The following is a 23,329-nucleotide window of genomic DNA, read 5'->3' as shown; positions in this document are numbered from 1 at the left end:
GGGAAAAACAGAACTAGAAGAGACCACATAATATAACTAAGTCCTCTTGTTTCACAGATTTGAGAGGTGAGGTCTAGAGAGATTAAGTGATGACCCAAGGACACATAGGTAGTAGTTAAATTCAGGTCTTCTGATTCCTAAGACAGTATTATTTCCACAGTATTAAATCTTCTTCTCTACCCTGGTTCCCAATCCTTGCCCTCTGAGCTAATATGGGAAAAGTGGTATGCTCCACAGTGTCAATGGGGTTGGGAAACACAGAAATGGATGAATCTCAAAGTTCTTTCTAAATTGGGGGATTCTAAGAATTCTTGGTCTTTGTTAAAAAAAAAATTCAAAAGACCCATTTACTGAGTCACATGAAATGGAAGTAGACCTCGTAATCATACAAGTTTCTCCTTCAAAAATACCATTAGTATTTACTGGCCCTGAACAACTCCTACTTTCTTTCCTCATTTCACTAGCTTCTGTGACTTGTAACTTCAGCACTGACTGATGCACTCAAGAAATCTCTGGTCACAGCACCAGTCTTCAAGCAGATACAAACTAAGAATTAAATTACCGGTACATGATCATATACCTGATGTTACTGGGATACACCCGACTATATTCCCAAGCTTCATGAACTCACCGTTTCATCTTCTGCCTCCATACACTTATACAAGCTATCCCTCATCCCTGGCATGCAGCATTTCCATATTTACCTTTACCTCTTAAAATCATTAGTATACCTTGAGGCTCATCTCAGGTATCACTTCCGAGTCAAAGCTTTTCCTAATTACTATAGTTATTGGTGTTCCTCCCAGCTCTCTCCCTCTCCCCCCACCCTAATTTCTCTTCTCTTCTCTCTCTCTCTTCCCTGGAAGAGCAGGGTCTTCCATTTGTGTCTCTGTGTGCCCACCATCTAGCACAAGGCTTTGTACATGGTAACCATTTAACGAATGTTTGTTGAATCAAATTGATGTAAATATGGAGGATGATCCAGTACAGAGTTCTGGATTCAGTTTCATCCATCACTTTGGTGAAAACACATGTAATATTTCAAAAGTAACCTACAATGATCAAGGCATCATTGGATAATAGAGTTAAAACTAGAAGGTATCAACCCTCTCATTTTCCGGATAAGGAGGGAGGTCTATAGAGATAAAGTGACTTGGGCTAGCAAATGGGAGGGCTGGGATAAGAAGCAAGGTTCTCTGATTGTAAATCCAGTATCCTTTTCCTATCCTACATTGTATCCCAAAGCTGTAATTATTTGCATCCAATCAGGCAGCAAATTACAAGAGACAGCCAATTTATTCACTACGTATTAGCACTTCACAATCATATAAATGGACCACTTTCAACTACACTGCCCCAAACAAACATTTACATATTAGGAGTATTTTGTTTTTACTGCTGCTGCTAGAAATGAACAGTTGTCCCATCGGTCACAGTTGGAGTGAATTTATTCAAATGTTGGGTGGTGAAGATGAGCTTTAGCAGCTACGGTTTAACAACCTCTTCAGCTTTAAATCTACTGTGCTATAAACTTTGGTTAGGAGGCTTTTCCCCCTCTTACAAAAGTGCATGTTTGATTCCGGCTGATAAAACTCAAACACAAAATGCACACATCAGGATTAGCTGGCCAATCTGCTAAAACCTGGTTGCAACAGCAGAAAAATGAGAATGATATTGAAATGCTTTTCTCTTTTTGTTTAAAGTTGTCTGAGGAATGAGAATGCTTAGCATATAGTGAACTCCAGGAAATAATTAACCAGCAGAAAACCCCTTAACATAACAGGTGCCACTGAAAATATCAAAATGGCCATGTATATCTGCTGACATGGCAGTGTCTTTTGTTCCTGAAATTAAAAACCTTTTCTCTGCCCTGATATCTAACTGCATTAAGTGGCCAAGTACTCTCCATATGCTAAAGGTAACTAATCCATGGACAGTAAGTAATCTATTGACAGTAAGCTCTCTCAGCTTACTGAGGAAGATGGTGCTTGTTGATGATGTATTCCAAATCTGTACGTAGTAAATATGAGGAAGTCAGTTTCCTCTCAGCAACCATCAATAAAGAAGGGAAAGAAACTACGCACTCTTATGTGAAGTACCAGGTCAAATGAGAGCCCAAGGTGGCAAAATCTGGGGAGTCTGCTCTCTGTCAAACTCCATAAAGGCAGCTTGCAGAGATATTCACACAAGTACAGAGAAATGTGCTAAGTGACTCACAGAGGAAATGCTTTTGTATAATTTAGAGATTTTCCACAGTAAAAAACAAACTACCAGGGGAAGCCCAGTTATTTAAGTAATCTCAAGAGGAAGCATTGTGTGATATAATTACTGTTATCTGGATTTTTTGGAACATCTCACCACTCAGCACATAAGCATGGCATGGTCATTAGCATTTAATTAGAATCTTGGTACTTTTTCTATTATTAGCAAAAGAGTTGGAAGGAATGCCTTCAAATGGAATAAAAATTCAAGTTTTCTATTTCACTGTAAACAGTACCTTCCTAACAATAATGCTCTCATTTCTGGTACTAATTCTCAGATGGATTTTGAAATCATTTTCAAACCAAACGTTACTCTTGGGCAATTTTTGTGTTATAAACAACAATAAGAAGTTAAAACCATCACAGAAAGCACAGATTACCATATGAACTTGATGAGCTTCTACCATGTTAGAAGTTTAATACTGTTATGAATCATATGATACACTTGTAAAGGGCTTAGCACATGGGAGGTGCTTAACAAAATGTTTGGTTCATCTCCCCTTAACAAAACCAGGGGCTAGTAAGGATTTGGGTAAACTTTCTTTAAGAGTAATTAGTTCACATTTTAACAGATTTCTGACAGTCCTTCTTAAACTGACATTACTGTGGCTTTGTTTCAGGGAACTGAATTCTGAGGGCACAAAAATTTTACATGCACATTCCCTTAGTAGTTTAAAAAGTCAGTATAATAATTTATCCCTCTCATTCACTCAAATCAATTTGTCTTACTATTTCTTTTACTATTTTCACATCATGAATTACAAAAATGATTTTTAGGATGTGATTCATACAACCATGCAGGGTATCAAAATTGCTAGCTGCAGGTCTAGCTTTCAATAATGGATCACTAACGTCAAACATTTCATCACTCCACAGACAGCCTACTAAGCTAGGCAAGGCTCCAAACAGAAGTCACAATCAATGTATTGTTAGGACCATATTCAAATATTCTCCATCTTGGTCAGACTTGGCAAAGCTTTCATTCTAAAGATCTAGCTTTGGCCAACCAAAGGTCATCTTTATACTTTCATGAGACATTAGAGTAAAGATAATACTCTGAAAAAGAATAACGATGACACCTATTGGTATAGCATTTTCCATATACTTTATGTCATTCGATTTCCACCCCCCTTCACCCAGACACACATATGTAGAAGCCTTTGTTAAGTGCCTACTATGTGCCAGGCACTCTGCTAAGTGCTAGAAAAAGATATGTACTATAAATGTATATGTGTGTGTGTGTGTGTGTGTGTGTGTGTGTGTGTGAACGCTTGGGCCAGAGCTGTGATTTCATTAATATAGGGAATTCTTCATGTTGAAACTCCATTCCTTGATACAGATCAGCAACTCATTTATGCCTTACAGAGTTATCTGGGGCACTGAGTTTAAGTTGTTTGACTATGGTCATACAGATAGTAGGAGTCAGAGATAAGACTTAAACCCAGGTATTCCTCTGGCCCTCTATACACCAGGCCACATCTCAAGATATGTATTATTATTCCTGTTTTACAGAAAAGGAAATTAAGTCTCAGAGAAATTAATTAATATACTTCTCCATAATCACACACAATTAGGTATCCCAGTAGGTAACTCTCCAGAATTTCAAAAATCTGTGTCTCTAATTGGATATGTAGAAATACTTTTTGATTTCCTTTGGCACACTTTGTACTCATTTGAAATTCCATTTTCTTATAATCCACAGAATTAGGAAAGAAACCTGAAATCTAAGAATTGAAGAGGAAGTTGGACATTAAAGAAGATAAGACAAGGGATTCTTTTTCCAAGGGAAGATTCATGTCTGGTGTGTGGATTTTCAATTGTGAAGTCTAACCAGGTAATTTCAACCTTCTGGGCTCATACACCTCAGCAGCCATGGGGGTCATTAGGAAATGCCAGGAAGTTCAGCAACATTGCCAACTTGGCACTAGATGACTTTCCTCTTTTAGTCTGAGCCCTTCACAATCACCAGCAATGCATACAGAGAGAAGCAAAGCTTGTGTCAACTGCAGGGCTCCACCAGCCATAGTGGAATGTAGCTGTTACAGCTTTAAGAAAAGTCACACATTATACAAAGTGCAGCTTTTGTCTCCAGGGCTCAGAAAGAACATGCGAAATGGCAGCCCAAATTACCTGGCTTCTGATTTTCTTTATGGTCCTTCACTGCCTCTTGCTCTTTTGGAGCAAGTTTTGCCAGGTTTGGGTTGGGGTCCGAATGGCCATTAATTTGCTTACCCTCTGTGGGAGAATTGAATTTGGTCTCATTTACAAAAGTTGACAGGTCAGAGGGCTGAGGGTAATCTTGCTTGTCCGCATCTAGCTCCACTGTCATACAAGTCCATTTCTGATTGGTCACCGCTAGTTTTTCCTCATCTGTTGCATGGACCACAGTGGAGATCACTGGGGGTGTTTCTGGCGTTGGCAGTGGAGTGGGATCCTGTGAAGTACAAATAATCACCGTTTTTTATTCATTCTATTTCCCAGTGAAGAATGCCCTTTTCATCCCAGAGCTATGGGCTAAATCCTGCCATGACACATTTAAATTCTTAAATTTCTCTTCCTCAATTTTTCAAACTATTTTTTTCAGAGTGTAAAATCCTGATTAAGAGTCACCATTTCGGTGAAGTAGATAGATCCCCTCATCATTTTAATTTGAAATAGCCAAGCTCTTCACTCTTAAGAAATATAAGAAAATTACTTAAGGATATTATACAGCTTTGAAAGTAGTTTTCTTAGCTTAGTGGAGGCAGAATTTGCTTATTTCCATTACCCACAGGAAAATCCAAATAATGCTTTAACAAATTCGATACTTTTAAGACATCAACTTTCCATTATTGCTAAAAGGAAACACAAAAATGCAATGGTATAAGACAGAGGATAATAGCTTTAGAGCTGGAAGGCACCTCCTAATCTAGCTACCTCATTTGACAGGTAAGAAAATGGAGGCTGGGAAAGGCCAAGTGATCTGCCCAGTGTCCTATCAGTAGCAAGCAAAATGGGTAGAATTCAAACTCAGCTCCTCTGACTCTGAATCCAGGGCTCTCTACTCTTTACCACTACACCTTGGAGAGCCAAAGGGATTTATGTTCTTTGAGAGGTAGATACTCATATGATGAGTATCTGAAACATCAGAAAATTTCCACATTTCTTTAAGAAGTCATTTCTTTGCCCTCCCATCAAAGCACCATTATGTGTTCTGATGCAAAGGAAACTGCACAACTACAGTCTTCCTAGACAGTCCCCTAAGCTATCGTGAGCAGAGGGGTCAGACACACAGTGCTTCCCCAACCAGATTAAAACTTAATAGGGAAATATTTAACAAAAAATAAATAAAAACACATTATGATAACAGATAATGTTAATTTGTGGTTTTCTAAGTCAATATGAGGGGCCTGCAGAGATCTGTTTCTACTTAAGTTTGAAACCACTAGTTTAAAAGTTTCCTTCTCTTTCTACAGATCATTATAAATCACATTCTCACTGTACATTCCCATGTCTAGTCTGACTTTTACAACTGAGAGATTTTTAAGTATTTCAAAGACTAATGGATCAGAATAGAATACAATAAAATAGACTGCACCTGTTTCTCTAGAAGGCCAACTAAAGTTTTCTGAAACTACCTTGTTTACTCCCCCAAAGACTGATCTTTCATGATTAGAATGGACCTAAATAAAGTAAAAGGATGAGACATGAATAGAAATCATTGTGATGTGAGCTACAATGAAGTAAGTGGAGGGAACAGGTCAAAGAGGAGGAGGCAAGAAAAAGATTGGGATGGAAGGACCCCTTCTAATTGGGAAATCCTGAAGGCATCCTCAGGGATTCATTCTTAAGAATCCATGCATCTGACCTGAAGAATAAAAGACGGGGAAAGATTTCAACAGTCAGAAATGTGGAAGGAGTCTGGCGCAGAGCATAGGTATAATACTCAAATGCAAAGAAGCCAGAGAAGGCAGGGCAAAATTAGAAAATGGTTAGGAGTCCATAAAGGGGAGTGGTGAAGGCTGTGAATGTCAGAGTATGTGCAGTAAGTAGCCAGGAAAGGTTTCTGAAGGAGAGTAATGGACTTGTGGATTTTGAAGAATACATTGGCAGTGATGAAGGATGTACTGGAGAAAGGAGAAACAGAAGTAGGTGATTAAGGTTTAAATGAAAGTGAAAGGAGCAGAATTGTCAATCAGGGGATGGAGAGGAAAGATCATATGAGTAGAATCCATAGGACATGGCATCTAACTGGCAAAGAAGCAAATTTCAGCTCAATATAAAGAAAACCTCCCTAATCATGAAATAAAATGGGTACCCTTGAGGCAAGGAGGGAGTGGACCTGTTATTGGAAGACTGTAACAAGCAAAGGTTTGATGACCATATGCCAGGTTCATGGCAGGCATGGGTTACTCTAGACTGTCTCTGAGGTCCTTTCCATGATGGAGACTCAGTCTGTCACTGAAGATGACTCAAAGTAGGCAGAGTAATACAGTAACAAGCCTGATATCCTTTATGTGCCTTGCACATTACAGTTTTTATAAAGCACTAACATATCTATTATTTCATGTGAACCTAACAACTCTGTGAAATACACAGAGAAGGTATTATCCCCTTGTTTTACAGTTGAGGAAACTGAGGCCCAGAAGTATTAAGTATCACAGTGTCAGAGGTAGGAAGAGAAATCCAGGTCTTTTCAGTAACTCCTCCATGCTCTTCCCACCCCACCCCCACCCCCACCCCCACCTGAAATTCCTCCATACCCAGTGAAAAATGTATACAGGGCTGGCAAAAAGGTGTTAAAAATACTCATTTCAGATCTTTCCCAAATAAGCAATAAAATTATAAATAAGAGAAAAACATATACCTGGGAAGGTGGATCAGACAGAGGAGACCTTTTTGGCGACTTTTTCACCCTAAATGTATCACTGGAAACAAAATTTAAAATGTAAGCACAACAAACAGGCAGAGAGAACCCGTCATATCGCAATACAAAGCAGACTATAACTGCCATTCCTGCTAGCCCATCCTGCTCCATACTCCCATGTGCACCACACCAGCATTACTGAAATATATCCCTCCTGAAAATAAATTGTGTTTTTAGTAAATACTCCTAATTTGTTCCCAAGGAAAAGTAACAGAAAGTTATATCAATAACAAAGGACTGCCATTTTGGAGAAGGGATTCAGAAAGTGCAGCTAACTTAGGCCAGACTTGGGTCATGCTTTCAAAAAGCCAATGCTTTAGACAATTAATATGGTTGTCTCATAAAAGAATATCAGACCAAGAGAAGGGAGGATTGATGGGCTCATCATCTTACTTTTAAAACATTCTACCTTTAGTGGATGTGCAACTATGGACTTCTTAAGTATTATCTGGCTTGACTTCACCATGTACCTATGAAGCAGGTGTTATGTATTCCATTTATAGTTGGCCAGCCGGGGTAGAACTCAAACCAGACTGCCAAAGAGAAGCAGCAGCTAGTCACAGAACTGGAAGTGAGGGCTAGCAAGGACTTATAAAGAATATTTAGAGCATCTCCTTATCTGAAGAACTATTTTACTCTATCTATCCATCTATCCATCTATCCATCTATCCATCCATCCATCCATCCATCCATCCATCCATCCATCCATCCATCTATCTAGCTAGCTAGCTAGCTATCCATCTACATATCTATCCATCTATCTATCCATTTGTCTATCCATCCATCTATTTATCCATCTACATGTACGCATATATATATGTATGCAGAAATGTATGCACATCTATATGCATATTTGTATATGTAATTTCATTTCTCTCAGAGAGAAGAGTGTAGAGCCTATTCATATCAGCTTGTGAGAGACAATTTTCAGCGTAAAGCATTTACACCTTGGAAATTGGTAAATGCTACAAATCAGAGTTTGATTTATTATTTTACTGATTGTTTTAACTTAATAAAGAAACAGAAAATGGTAATGATGCAGATGAAACTTAAAAGCGTGTCATGATTACATTTATTGATTTATTCTTTTGGAGAGCTAGTTGTTAAGCATTTATCAGCACACCACTGACCTTGACAAAAGGCAACAAGATGAACTAGATGATTTCTCAAGATTTCATATAGATTTACAGTGGAGTAGTTTTAGATTTGGGACTTCCTAGTGATTCAATTCACTGAGAATCTAAAAGTGTGCAAAGCACCCATTCACCAAATACCTGCTATAGGACAGGTACCATGTAAGCTTAGGAGAAGTAAGAGCCCAAAATTACATCTCTCAGAGTACTGGGAGATAGATACTGATAAGGAAAGATTCCAGGAAGTAGAGAAGAATATATTAATATACAACAGCGTTGGTAAATACATCAGGTCATTTTTAAGCAAATAAGAGGATCAGTTTTCACATTCTGTGACATAGTCTTAAGAAACATTATTATATATATGCCTAAGGGCTGTATCTGAGTGATTGCTATGTTCATCCTAATCCCTTGTTAACTCTCTCCCCTTTTCTTAGGTGTGACTTCTGGCAATCAAGTGCTTCACTTTCTTTCTACCAAAATATTCCAACAATGGCATTGTTATACTAAAAAGAAAACACTGCAGCAGCAGCAGCACTTTCCCTGAGAGCAGTTAAAAGAAATGTCTATGTATATTTCAGGCATATAAATATACATATTATATATGCATATTCTTTACATCTTAAAAATGTTTCTGAAGGATTAGCAGAAGTCCCTTTAGCAGAAGAGAAGCACGTAAAACAAGCATCCTCCCCCAGGGCTTTGCATAGTACTTCCTTAGGATCGTGCTGGTTTTCATTATTAAGGAAGGGAAGGAAGAGAAGTCACCTCCCTCTCATCCACACCTGAGTCATCTGACAGAGCTCTATGGGCCAGGGCATAGCAGCAACAGCTTAGAGGCAGACAGCTCTGCTTTTATCAAAGCCTACCATGACCATACATGGATGCCAGGGATGCATTCCAACTGACAGGCTGTCAGTGTCTTCAAAGACGAGGAGGGGAATGTATGAAGGGTTGTGGATTGCTCTAACAGCCGTGCACACCATATTTAAAAAGAAAGAAAATAAAGATTTCTGGCCTGAGGGCTCAGCACCTTCTGGATCTGTGAATTTTGTATCAGTCTGAAATTACTAAAACATTCAACTCTGTCCATTAGCAAAAACAAATCCTGCCCAAGGGCTTACTATGAACCCAAATTTATGGATGCAAATCTTGGTGGATGGTTGTAAATTGAGGCACGGTGTTATCCAAAGCAATCTTCCACCCATCCAATTGATGATGAAAGGAAAAAAATGCAAAGAAAAAAATGAGAGCAGGTTCTCATGATAACATCAAATATGAGGAGGAAAAAGTGTGACTCCCGAGAAGCAGGCAAGCAATTTCACTTGTGCTAATCACGACAAATAAGAAAAATGACTCCCACTACTATGAAGCCCCATGCCCCATAATTCCCCATCATGCCACAGAAACATGTATGGAACAGCCATGAATTGTAAACAAAGAGATCATAGAAGGCAGAAACAAATGGGGATGAGAGATGGCTAGTGAAGAGGGGAAGCCCTTTTTAGCATAAGAATCTGATTTCATTAAGTTTACTTACAACAGAGAACATACAGACATCACATCTTCTACCATCCTAAGACAAAAAAGACAAAGAAAAAGAGAGACAGACAGAAGGAACTGACAAAAAAGATAAATCTGCAAACTGGTTATTAATGTGTTAGGAAAAAAATCACCATCCACTGTGAAGACTGTTGGAAAAGCTACAAACATTCAAGATTATGGAAAGAAGGGGGCTCTCTGGGAAGGCCTTGATTTAAGCCTTCTGGTGTTTCTCCGCAGATCTTTAGGGCATTTCCCAAGTCATAGACAGTGTGTATGCATACAGGAAATGATACTTGGGAGGTGGGAGTGTGAAACTGCTTAGAATAGCTCCATCTTGTTTTAGTTGGCTTTTTTTTTTTTTTTTGTCTTGGCCTTTTGTGGTAGCTCCAATCCCTGGCACATAGTAGATACTTAATAATGCATGTTGGCTTGACTTGTTGATTTGGCAACACATACCCACAAGCTCTCAAGGAGATCAATAGTGGGAGAAGAGAAAATAAGATGATGCACAAATAGGTTTTCTTTTAGCTTATATCAGTTTCATTGATCCCTTATCGTTCCCTTTCCTCACCAAAAGTGCTCCCTTCCCTCAAAAGAAAGGATATTCAGCCTCAGGCATTTCAGATGAAAAGTACATACCTTCCTTCCATTGGCACCTTGGGACACAATGACTCCTGCCAGTGATTCTAACTAATTCTCTAAAAAAAGGTGTGTTTGGATAAACAGAGATAGGAAGCATCATAATCTATTTCCCAACTTGTTTGATCCTGCTCTACTGCTAATGGTGATCTCAAGGCTGTCTCCTCTTAGATCTAAATACAGTCCTCCTGAGACACTGTAAGTCCCTCTCCAATGTTAAATCTTGGACATGGTTCAGACCTCAAGCTGAGCAGGCCACCTGTTCTCTATTCAAGGCTAAGTGAGCAGAGAGAGGCCAGCAGCTGTCCTTTGTTCTATGTCTGCCCAGTGTGATGACTAGACACAAAGGAACTGTGAAATCTTCAAAGGTTCCAGGCATGAAATCCCACTGGAGGAAAAGCTCAAGGCTGCTAAGCAGATAACAGTACTAGATGGACATTTAATACCTTTACTAAGGTGACAACTGGCTTCTGAATCTGGAATACATGACACAGTAGCCACTTGTGAATTCCTCTTAGGAGGAGAGATTCAAAATGACTCTGGGATTTCAAGGATAGAGAGAACTCAAAGGATCATAGATCTAATGACAGAAAGGACCTTAGAGGCCTTTGAGTACAACCCCCTCATTTTACAGGTAAGGAAACTCAGACACAGAAACGTGACTTGCCTGAGGTCACACTGCTAGGCAGTTACGTGGCATAGAGGATAAAGTGTTTGACTTGGAGTCAGGAAGATGAGTTCAAATCTGGACTCAGTCACTCACTGGCTATAAGTAGGCAAATCATTTAACCTATATCTGTCTCAGTTTCCTCATCTGTAAACTGGGGATAATAACACCTATCCCCTAGGATTGTTGTGTGGATAAAATTAGGTAATATCTATAAAACACTTTGTAAACCTTAAAGCGCTATATGTAAACTCTAGCTAGCTAAGTAGCTGTCATAGTAGTAGTAGTAGTAGTAGTAGTAGCAGCAGCAGTAGAAGAAGAAGAAGAAAAAGAAGGAGAAGGAGAAGTAGAAGTAGTATTAGTAGTAGTTGTTGTAGTAGTAGTAGTGGTGGTAGTGGTAGTAGTAGTAGTGGTAGTAATAGTAGGAGTAGTAGTAATAATAGTGGTGGTAGTGGTGATGGCAGTTATCACCACCACTACTCCTACTACAACTACTACTACTACTACTACTACTACTACCACTACTACTACTACTACAACCTTAGGTAGAATCTGAAGCCAGGTTTCCCTGACTCCCAATCTATTTACTACACAATAAGTAATGTCTCTACCAATGCAGAGTCACCCCTTCTCTACAACTTGTATTACAAAATTGCTTAGAGAGCTCACCATATTCAACACAAATCTAAATTTTAAAGAACATAACCTCTAGTAGTTATTTTTAATGGTCTGACAGAGTTTAGCCAAGATTGTTCCTTCCTTCAAAGTCCTATTTGTTCCATTTAGACAACTGGGGTTTTGAACTTTTGATTGCAAAGGACTTTAGGGTAGGAAGGTGCTGAGATGCTGGTTCTAGAAGTCCAAGGGAAAATGATGAATTTTTTTTCTTCTGAGACCAAAGAAAGTGAATTAAATTCAATAGCTGGGTCCATAACAGAGACAGTTCCTTGGCTTCTCCTCAGAGAAGAATCACTGCAAAAACCCATGACTAGCATTTTACACATAAAGAATATGTCTGGGCATCCTGGTCACTAAGCAATTCCAAGAAACAAATTTATGCAAGGAATAGCCAAGAAGGGACAAAGGTGAAGATGAGAAAGTTTTTCTCCTGGAACCTACTTCATAGAGGAATTGTTTCTTTTCTATAGGATTCAGTGTTTGTCCTATATAAAGACATCAGCTATCATAGAGATGAGGGTTAGGACCCTAGCCAAAAATAAGTAAAATCTTAAAAAAAACCCACTAACTTATTAAGATAAAAGCTCAGGGATCCCACCTCTAAGGCATCTCTTGACGGTAGTTCTTAGATGTGCATCCTTTACATGATTGGGAAAATGCCAGGACAATTGCTTCAAAGAACAGGACAAGATATTCCACCTGTCCAATGTCATTTCTATAATGATCGATGGTCAGGCCAAAATGCTTCATACATGTATCCAGGCACCAAGATGAGAATCACTCTAATATCTGCTACCCACTCCAAAATCCTGATCCAACTCTACCCTTGAACTTACGTCTTTAGCGGTGTCTTCTTTTTCTTTGCAGGCTTGTTTAGGCTGTCTCCTTCCACTCCATTGGTTTCAACAGCATTGGCCGGGATCTCAAAAGAAGCTGGAGATTTAGAAGGTGAGCTAGAGATCTTAGATGATGTCTTAAAAGGGTCAACAGAGTCATCACAGATGTCGGCATCAAAGTTGTACGTCTGTTGAGGCAGTTTGGGAGACTCCTGTATCTTTGTAGTGGAAGAAAAGGGGTTAAAGTTGGGATCATCCCATTTATCTATATCAAAGGTATAGGAGCCTTTGGAGATAGGGATTTCATTAGGGTCAACAGGGGACTTAGTAGGTGAGGCAGGAGCATTATCAAGTTTTTCCACCGTCTTTTTAGTCTTTGGCCTCCTTAGTGGCATCTTGGCAACTGGCTTTTTACCTATCTTTTTGGGAGGAGGGGGGTTTTCCAGTTGATCGTCCCAACTTCCTTTATCTTCAGAATAGTCAAACTCCAGCCTTACAGAGAGCCCTTTGGCTGGGGAGTTTTCCTGCCCTCCAGTGTCAGATGGGGTCACCTCCACAGTCTCTGGGGCTGTAGCTAGAGGTAATGTCTTTTTCCCAATCGGGGGTGAGTTCTGCACCTTGCTGCTGCCTGTAATAGGTGGAATATCCCCTTCAGCACTATCAGGATCCAGGGGATAGGCTGCTTTGGATCCAGCAGTAGTCTCCAATGGGCTCTCCTCTGACAGCTCTGGTCCTGAATCTTCTATCTTACCTAATTCAGTTTTTGTTTCAGATGCTGGGTTTTCCTCACTGATAATAGGACTCTCTTCCACTGGGTCTTGTTGAGTTTCTTTTACCAATGGTGTTTCTGTGGGTTTTTTGGTAGTCTGTTTCTTTTTTAAGGAAGGGGGCCTGGGTTTTTTAGTTCTCTTAAGGGTACTAGAAGCGCTGGTCGTACCTGTACTGTACGCATCAGCTGCTACTGCCCCTGCCTCATTATTCTCCACAGAGGCACCACCAGCACCATCAAAGTCACTAGCTTGCAAACTAAGAGATCGGGATAAGGTCGATCTGGAGACTGGGACAGAGTCTGTCGATTTTCTCCGACCATTCACTTTGGAGTCCCGATTCTTGGCATCTGAGGAGCTGGGTTCCAAGGTCTGTAAAGTATCCACCACCTCGATGTTATCAAAGTCCAAGTTGTATGTCCCACTGCTGGCTATTGGTTTGTCTTCATCAAAGACGGTGGAGAAAGAATGTGATGGAGGACGGAAAGGGCTTCCTTCCACTGATTCACTATGTGGCACATCTGTGATGGAAACGTTCTCAGAACACAGCCCTGTGGGAACAAAGACAAATAGGTCACACATAAGGAAGCTGGTCAGCATTGACTTCTCCTTTCCCTCAGCCAGAATTCAAAGTTTTCTGAGCTAGTAAGGAAATTTCAAAACAAGAGCATCAGCCAAAAAGCGGGTACAGCTCTTCTTTCAGGGGCCCCCTGGATGCCTACTAGGTTGGGCCCCAAGATTTTGAGATTCCATTCTTTCAAGTTAGTAAATGAATGATTTCAAGCAAGTTCTAAAAAGAGGAAATAATGATTTGCCCACAAGAGACTACTGAATATGTCCAGCAATCTGAAAAGGTAAAATCCTAGCTCATATACCCCATAGCAGGATTCCTAGTCATAAGAGAGGGAGAGACTATAAGCTTGGGGTTTCCATATTAGAAACTGGATCAAACTTACTTAATGTATCTACAATTAGCCCCAATACCATGTAATGGGGCTTATTTTTTTTTTAATTGGGCCATGACAACCTCCATTTTAGTAATGTTTTCCCCAAATTACTGAAATACTGTGATGACCTTCAGTTTTATGGGAGAATCTCATTATTTGGTACACTATCACATAGCTTAAGACACTTAAGACACAAAATCTTGTCCTCTAAAATATAAAAATGACCTTTTCTAGCTTCCCTACAATATAGATATTGGTCCTGTCTTCCAATATCACCATGTTAAAGTATTTTCCTCATACTAAAAATCCAATTTACACAAGTACTAATCAGAGAAATCTCCAGTTTTCCTCATTTAGAGAAAGATACAAGTTTGAAATAAACACCAAAAGAAAAAATTATATATAATTACTGTTCTTTGTCCATGAATACCCATTTGGGGTAAAAGTGATATTGTATACTAAAAGAGGGAAATCTCTATGTTTTTCAATATTGTCTCAGAAAATTCTCCTAGTCTAGGCTCTTCAAAGAATGATTTTGAAGAGGGTCACAAGGAAGGTGTGGGAAAGAGAGGAAGCAAGGGAACAGGCTATGGAAATAACAGAACAAGAATTAACATTCTTTTGCTCTGTCTTGAAATATCAGGAAAGCTGTATTCCTTTATACACACACATAAGATAACCTGAAGCTATAATGGTCCTCCAACCATACGGCCTAACATCTCTTGGGAGCCAAGATAACCACAAATTGCACTTACTATCAGTGAAAACTTCCACAATTAAAAATATCTTTTCTGTGTAGATGGAAAAGCTGATGAAAGAATCATTATTAATCCAGTAGGACAGGTTAGCAATGAAGCTTAGCAGATTCCAAATGTAATATGACAGCTGTTCAACAGTAAAAATAATTATGGGAGAATCTTATTATTCCATTAGGACCCCAGCCCAGAAAACCCAAACAAAACGTTCCTTGTAGCCAATTCCAACATTTGGATCCAGCTGATCTGAATTGGACAAGGTTAGCTTAAAGCGCATTGGGATGGTCCTTGGATGCATTCAACCCTACAAGGTCATGCGCAGGTAACAAATTTTGTCAGCTCCCGGCCATGCAACCTGAGAAACAGTGGACTTTCTTTTAAACCTCTTATAAATGCCTCAGTATTGGTGCTGGTCAAGAATACCACAACACCTCCCAAGGGTAAATATGCAGATGTATAGTCACAAGATAAAACAGAAGGAAGGACAAGAGGTTCATAAGAGTCAATAATCCAATGTGAAGTGTACCTTTGGCTGTATCAACACAATATGAGAAAAAACAGTCAATTCAGACAGTTCAGTAATAAAAAATAGGCCCCCAAAATCAAGTTTGTGGTTTAGTATTGTATATTTCAGTCTACTGGTTGTTTATAAGACTCCTACCCAAAAATGTATATATAACTTAGTTCATGGAGACAACATAGATGCAATCTACACCTGAATACCTGAAACAACTGGAGAAAAACCCGAAGAAATGCATAGTGATGCCTCAGTTTTAAGGAATGGTTGGTTGGATGGGGGATTCTGGATGCATAATTTTCCTCCCTCTGTTAATCACTATATTTTTGAAAAACAAAATAGTCTTGTTTTCTAAAAAAAATTATATATTTCTTTGTCTTAGTAAAGAATATGCTGAACATAAAGTATCCTTTTCTAGATGTCTCACAATCATTATTATGAATAGTGATACTTGTATCTGCCTATAACACAATACCCTTGAGAGCTACTGGAAAGCACATGACTTGATTTGCCTTGATACTGCACTGCTCTGCTGGTCTATTGGATATTCCTTTTGTCTCTGTTATCACGGTTACTCCTTTTTATTTTATTTTATTTTTTCTTTACATTTTATGATTTAATGAATTAAACAAATCCCCATAAAGATAATGGTTACATAGCACTATGCAGCCAGGATCCAATCTGGCTGGCTGGTACAGAAATCTGTCTTATATACATTCTATCATGAGAAAGAACTCTCTTAATTGAACAAATCACAAATTTAGTAAGACAGGACAATTAACAAAGCATTGTCAGTTGGGCCTTGCAATTCCAGGTTGTGTAAACATATGTCTCAGGGACATACCACAAGAAAGGAAATCCCACCACTAGTGGCAGGCTTCCTGTCCTAAGCAGGTACTTGAAATAGCTGACACAGGAAAGGGTAAACAAAGTTTCAATTGAAATTACAACCCAGGACATCTGTGTCTTTTTTTCTTATCACTAAAATACCGGGAGAAAGGGTCTCCTAAGGAAGTTACTAAGGCAGCCTCATTTGCTCTTCTTAATTCAAGCTTTGGCCCTTATTAAAGTCCAAATTTTATATTAAATATTATCATTCCCTCCTTTTGGTCAAAGGCAAGCTGAAGGCTTCGCCTGTAGACCAACAAAGGTATGAAAAAACTAAATCTTCATGCAGGTCTTGGGAAAGCTGTCCACATCTGATGTCATCTTCTTCAAGCCTCTTCGAAATTGGAGGGCATGGACCACTCAGGAGCAGGGGCAATGGAGGTGACAGCTGGATGCAAGAGTCTATACAGAAAACCTGACAGGGTCTCCCAGAAAACATGATTTGATAGTTGAGACGGAACAGTACAACATAGTTAACATGGCTAAAGGCACATAGCAACAGTTCGGTTTCCCTGCCACACAGGTCTAGGTTCAAATAACACAATAAAGTTTTTTTACAGTTCACAAAATTGCATTTTTACATTAAGTCAGGTACAGATTAAACTTAGATGGCTCACAATAGACTAGTTTTGAAAAGGGAGATTCACATGTCTCCAGGATAAACAAAAAAAATTTAAACATGAACCATACAAATCAGGGCTAACTAAACAATGACCAATGTTAACTGACATTAAGTTCCTGGTATCCCAGTAATCCATTCTTAATTTTCATTTAAACATCACTTTTTGAATCCCAGATTTCTCATGCAGTTATCTGATACCTAGATATCTTTTCTTTGACAATAGGTTTGATTCTGGGGACAGTTCAATAAGAGAATTCTGCTTTTCTGGTTCAGATCTAGAAGTTCCCAGATACTTCTGACAAGGTAAATTAGTACAGTTACTTAAAATTTGCTCTCTATTTTTGAAATTTCAGAAAATTTCAGTTTATCTTATTTGCTGTTTCTGTCCTTACCTAAATCTTGTACCTGGAGTAAGAATCTTTTAAAATGTGAAGGTCCAACCATAAAATGAACTCATCTGCCCTTTATAATTAATTCTTACTTTTATTACTATCCTGTACAAATTTTATGCAAAAATCCAAATTTGAGATCTTATTATCAAAAGCATGACAAATTTTAGAAGTCAATCATATACATCTGTATATAATTCTTAGAGGAATCAGCCTATCCTGTTGTTTTTCCTCAAAATTTGCTACTCCATTTAATTAGATATTTATCGCATTACGTCTTTGTCTTATAGTTACTCCTTTTTAGCAATCACTTCTTATCCTGCTCAGTGGGTCTGCTGCTCACTTCCTTACTCCATGCTACCTGGTACCACCATTGGTCCAATCATCCAGGAAGCTTGAAATTCTCTCTCTTATCTTTCCCTCATTTCTTCCCCCACATGATATTTATCTTTTCTGCCTATTAAGTGTGTCACACTCTTCTCTCTGGTCTGTTATTTTCTCTTTTATTTTCTCCTTGTCCTGCTATGTGTATCATGCTTTTCACCACCTACAAACACTGCTGGACAATGAAAGTCCTTTCCTTGTGGTCAGTGATTCCAGTGCTCATAACGTCACCTTCACATCTTTGCTTAATTTCAGCTATTTCTGTCACTGATTTGAAGAGTCATTCTTCTGAGTTTGTTATGGCTATTCTGGGTCACTAATGGTTCAACAAGGAAAATGACCACTAAATAAATGAAGTGTTACTCAATGTCCTGCATAGCATGATACTGACTGAATGCAAAAGCATTATAAGAAATCAGAATGAAGAAAATGTCATGCACGGATAGGGTTAGTCTACAGTTGAGCTCTGAAAATCTCTGATTCCATGATCCAGTTTTGTTAGGAGATGTATAAAAATCACCTTTACATGAGGAAAAGTATAAATTCTAATCAGTGAAAATTTTTATCTCCAGATAATGTTTTTTTATTCAACATTACTCTTCTGAGAAAATGCATATTATACCTAGATTTGTTGAGAAGAACTTTGAGAGCTAAGAATCTATATAATATTACATATGTTATATAAAATAATTTGTTCTACATTATAGGAATTCAAAAAAGGAGAGTCATTAGTTTCATCTTAGCCTTTCTGATGCCTACTCTTCTTTGAAGGCTCAGATCAAGTAACACCTCTTCCAAAAAACCTTTGCTAATCCTGACTCTTCCTCCACCCTTAGGATGTGAGCTCCATGTTTTGCTTTTTTGGCTTCTGCTTCTATCTCAGTCCTTAGCATAGTGCCTGGCACATGGTAAGCACTTAATCAATGCTTGTGGACTAACAGACTCAGCTCAAAGGGTTTTCTCATCTCTCCAAATGTTAGTAGAGTATTTCATCTGAAACTCTGTTTTGATCCCATCACATCCTAATTTGTCCTATATTTATCTCTGTGCAGCTCACATCCCTCACTTCCTTCCAGAAGAAAAAAGCTCCTTGAGAAGAGTGTTGACCTGAAAGTTTGGTTTAAAAAGGCAAACAGGCTGAATGCACATTGTTTATTCCCTTAAAGCTGGTGGTTACATGATCACAGAGCCAGAAATGCTTCTGACTGACTAATAAAAGAATGACCAGGCTTAAATCTGTTTAGGACAATCCAAGGTGGTCTGTGTCCTTCAGATTTATGGTCTCCATGAGATTAACTAGACCATGAGAATGGAATTTCTTAATTGCATAGGTTGTAAATACAATAAGATAACAGAGTTGACAAAGTTTCCATTGAAATTAAGACCTAGGATATCTGTGTTTTCTTTACCATTAACATGCCATGACATAGTATATGTCCACAAAATATTAAGATATGGAAAACGTTCCATTATTCAAGATAGTGTCTTGGGTTAAGGGTCTCATAAGGAATGCTAAGTCAGCCCCATCTGGCTTGACATAGGAAGAGGTATTTTCTGAGTTTACCTCAGAGAACAAAGAGACTGTTAAGTCCAGGCTCTTCTTAATTCAAGCTCTGACCCTTATTAAAGTCCAAAAGTGATATTAAATGATTATGAAAAGAGATTATGACATATTATATCTCAGTATCTAGTGCCTAGAACAGTGTCTTTCTATAGTAAGCATGTAATAAATGCTTGTTGGACTTGAATTTTGTTGTTGTTTTTCAGTCATTTCAGTTGTGTCTGACTCTTCGGGACTCTGTCTAGAATTTTCCTGACAAAAATACTGGAGTGGTTTGCCATTTCCTTCTCCAGCTCATTTTATACAAAAGGAACTGAAGCAACCAGTGACTCTCCCAGGATCACACAGCTAGAAAGTGTCTCAAGCTAGATTTGAACTCACAAAGATGAGTCTTCCTGATTCCAGATCTGAAATCCTATCAACTAGACTACCTAGCTGCCCCAGGTGATTTTGAATAATCAAGGTAAATTTTCATTTACATTACTACAAGCTGGCTTTACTATGCCTCAAGGTAGAGTAGTTCTCATTTCTATATGAAATATAGAATGAAAAAATGGAAGATAATGTGAAATGTCTAACTGGAAAAACAACTGACCTGGCAAATAGATCCAGGAGAGACAATTTAAAAATTATGGGACTACCTGAAAGCCATGATCAAAAAAAGAGCCTAGATATCATCTTTCATGAAATTTTCAAGGAAAACTGCCCTGATATTCTAGAACCAGAGGGTAAAATAAATATTGAAAGAATCCACCGATCACCTCCTGAAAGAGATCCAAAAAAGAGAAATTCCTAGGAATATTGTAGCCAAATTCCAGAATTCCCAGGTCAAGGAGAAAATGTTGCAAGCAATTAAAAAGAAACAATTTGAGTATTGTTGAAATATAGTCAGGATAACACAAGATCTAGCAGCTTCTATATTAAGGGATCGAAGGGCTTGGATTATGATATTCCAGAAGTCAAAGGGACTAGGATTAAAACCAAGAATCACCTACCCAGCAAAACTGAGTATAATGCTTCAGGGGGAAAAAATGGTCATTCAATGAAAGAAAGGACTTGCAAGAATTCTTGATGACAAGACTAGAGGTGAATAGAAAATTTAACTTTCAAACACAAGGATCAAGAGAAGCATGAAAAGGTAAACAGGAAATCATAAGGGACTTTCTAAAGTTGAAATGTTTACATTCCTACATGGAAAGACAATATTTGTAACTCTTGAAACTTCTCTCAGTACTTGGGTAGTTGGAAGGATTACATACATACATACATACATACACACACACACACACACACACATATACAGAGAGCACAGGGTAAGTTGAACAGGAAGGGATGATATCTCTAAGAAAATAAAATGAAGGGGTAAGAAAGGAATATAATGGAAAAAGAAAGGGAGAAATGGAATGGGACAAATTATGTCTCACAACAAAGGCAAGAAAAGGTTTTTTCAGTGGAGGAGAAAAGGGGGGGAGGTGAGAGGAAAAAATGAAGCTTATTCTCATCACATTTGGCTTAAGGAGGGAATAACAATGCTCACTAAATTTGGTGTGAAAATCTATCTTACACTACAGGAAAGTAGGGGAGAAGGGGACAAGTGGGGCGGAGGGGATAATAGAAGGGAGAGCAAATGGGGAGGGAGTAATTAGAAGTAAACACTTTTGGAGAGGGACAAGGTCAAAAGAGAGAATAGAATAAATGGGGAGCAGGAGAGGATGGAGGGAAGAATAGTTAGTCTTACACAGCATGACTATTATGAAAGTCTTTTGCAAAACTACACGCATATAGCCTATATTGACTTGCTTGCCTACTCAGAAGGAATAGTGGGGAGGGAGGATGGGAGAGAAGTTGGAACTCAAAGTTTTAGGAATGAATGTTGAGAACTCTTTTTGCATACAACTGGAAAATAAGAAATACAGGTAATGGAGTATAGAAATCTATCTTGCCCTACAAGAAAAGACAGAAGGTGGGGATAAAGAAGGGAGGGGTGTGATAGAAGGGAGAGCAGATTAGGGGAAGGGGTAATCAGAATGCATGGTGTTTTGGTGTGGGTTGAGGGGAGAGACGGGGAGAAAATTTGGAATACAAAATTTTGTGTTAATGAATGTTGAAAACTAAAAATAAATAAATAAACATTTAAAATAATCTAATTAGGGGCAGGGACAAATTATGCATTTGAAAGGATCAGAGAAACACTAAATGCTAAATTGTGTGCTTCTGATTAAAAGTAAACTGGGAATTTTTAAAAGGGAGACTTAAAAATGGAACTAGTCACTTTTAGAAGAGATGTGAGAAAGACAGGCAAACTAACACAGTGGAGGTGGAGCTGTGAATTAGTCTAATCATTTGGGGAAACAATTTATAATTATGTGAGAAAACTCACTAAATTTTTCATGCCTCTTGACCCAGACATCCCACTATTTGGAATACATCCCACTATTTGGAATACATTCCAATGAGGTCAACTATGAAAAGAAACAAAGGGCCCATGTGTAACAAAACAATCATTTGCTCTGACATAATGAAGAAAAAAAACTACCTGGAAACACAGAGGCTGCATATGGATCAAAGAATAGCTAAATAAATTGTAATATATGAATATAATGGAATATTAATATGCCATAAAACTGATGAATATTAGGAATTCAGAAAAACATGGGAAAATTTATAGAAGGCAATTCAGAGAAAACATTCCAAAGAAGATATAAATATACAATGATTACAGTAATGTAAAGGAAACACTAAAAGGCAAGATTAACTACAATGAACTCTGTGGGTTACAGAGGGTAAAGGATGAAACGCATATCTCTCAGCAGACAGGTGGGATACCACAACTGCAGAATGTTGCATATGCTGTCACATTTGTGGGTCCCATCAGTTCTGTTCAACTGTCTTTTTTCCTCTCTACAAAGGAAGATTCAATGAAGGGAATATATTAGGAAATGGTGGTGATTTTAAAAAAAGGGATTATCAATTTTTAAATGGGGCGAAATAAAAGTGAGTTAATGATAAAAATAAAAACTGCATTAAAAGAAAGAACAATGGAGGAGGCAGGACAGGAACAAGGTTTTTAAGACAAGATTTTTACAGAAAAACCAAATCTCAGATTTGAAAGCAACCTTCCAAAGTCATCTGTTCCAACTCACATCTGGCAAAGAGTCTTCAACAACATCCCCAACAAATGGTCATTCAGTCTTTGCTTTGAGACCTACAGTGTAGGGGAACTAATTACCTCCAGAGGTGGCCCACTCCATCCTAAAATATCTGTTTTAAGTTGATCAAGTTAAAATTTGTTTTAATGAAAATCTTACCCATTGCTCCAAATTCTTCCCTCTGGGGAAAAGCCAATTTACTACAGGCTGTAATTAAGTACAGGATGGCATGACTATACCTCAAGGTGGAGCATTTCGCATTTCTATAATAAACAGCTGGAAAAATCTGGCTCATAACTATTAAACTATTTTGAAGACATGCTTAAATTCACTTTTCCACATGACAACCTATCAAATTTTTGAAGATAGCTGTAGTGGACCCCTTACATCTTCTCTATTCCAGGTTAAATGTCCATAGATTCAACAGCTCAAATTCTCACAGATCTCTATCATCCTGGTTAGCCTTCTACGGACGTTCTCCATTTTAATGGAAGGGAAAAAGCATTTATTAAGCCCCTACTATGTGCCAGGCATTATACTAGGGGCTCTGTCAATGTTATTTCATTTGATCTTCATAACAAGTCTGTGAGGCAGGTGCTATCGTTACCCCAGTTTACAGTAGAGGAAACCGAAGCAGATAGAAGTTAAGTGACTTGAACACTGAGAGGTAAGTGCTATTATTATC

The 23,329-nt window shown here is 38.4% G+C and overlaps 1 protein-coding gene across 10 annotated transcripts in view; it reads right to left on the bottom strand.

Annotated features, from left to right (window-relative positions):
• The window catches only part of TACC2 (transforming acidic coiled-coil containing protein 2), a 298,693-nt gene that overhangs the window by 35,410 nt on the left and 239,954 nt on the right, over window positions 1-23,329 (bottom strand). For 5 of the 10 annotated variants that reach the window (XM_072624400.1, XM_072624421.1, XM_072624434.1 and 2 more), the window contains 3 exons: window positions 12,666-13,983; window positions 7,108-7,168; window positions 4,392-4,695 (listed from right to left, as the gene is read on the bottom strand). In XM_072624400.1, the coding sequence (XP_072480501.1) occupies window positions 4,392-4,695; window positions 7,108-7,168; window positions 12,666-13,983 (1,683 nt within the window). The remainder of the gene's footprint in view (window positions 1-4,391; window positions 4,696-7,107; window positions 7,169-12,665; window positions 13,984-23,329) is intronic. The other 5 variants (XM_072624428.1, XM_072624443.1, XM_072624451.1 and 2 more) reach the window with 1 other exon arrangement.

Source organism: Notamacropus eugenii, chromosome 1 (genome assembly GCF_028372415.1).
Source record: "Notamacropus eugenii isolate mMacEug1 chromosome 1, mMacEug1.pri_v2, whole genome shotgun sequence".
Classification (NCBI taxonomy): domain Eukaryota; kingdom Metazoa; phylum Chordata; class Mammalia; order Diprotodontia; family Macropodidae; genus Notamacropus; species Notamacropus eugenii.
This window is presented reverse-complemented; position numbering and strand designations above follow the sequence as displayed.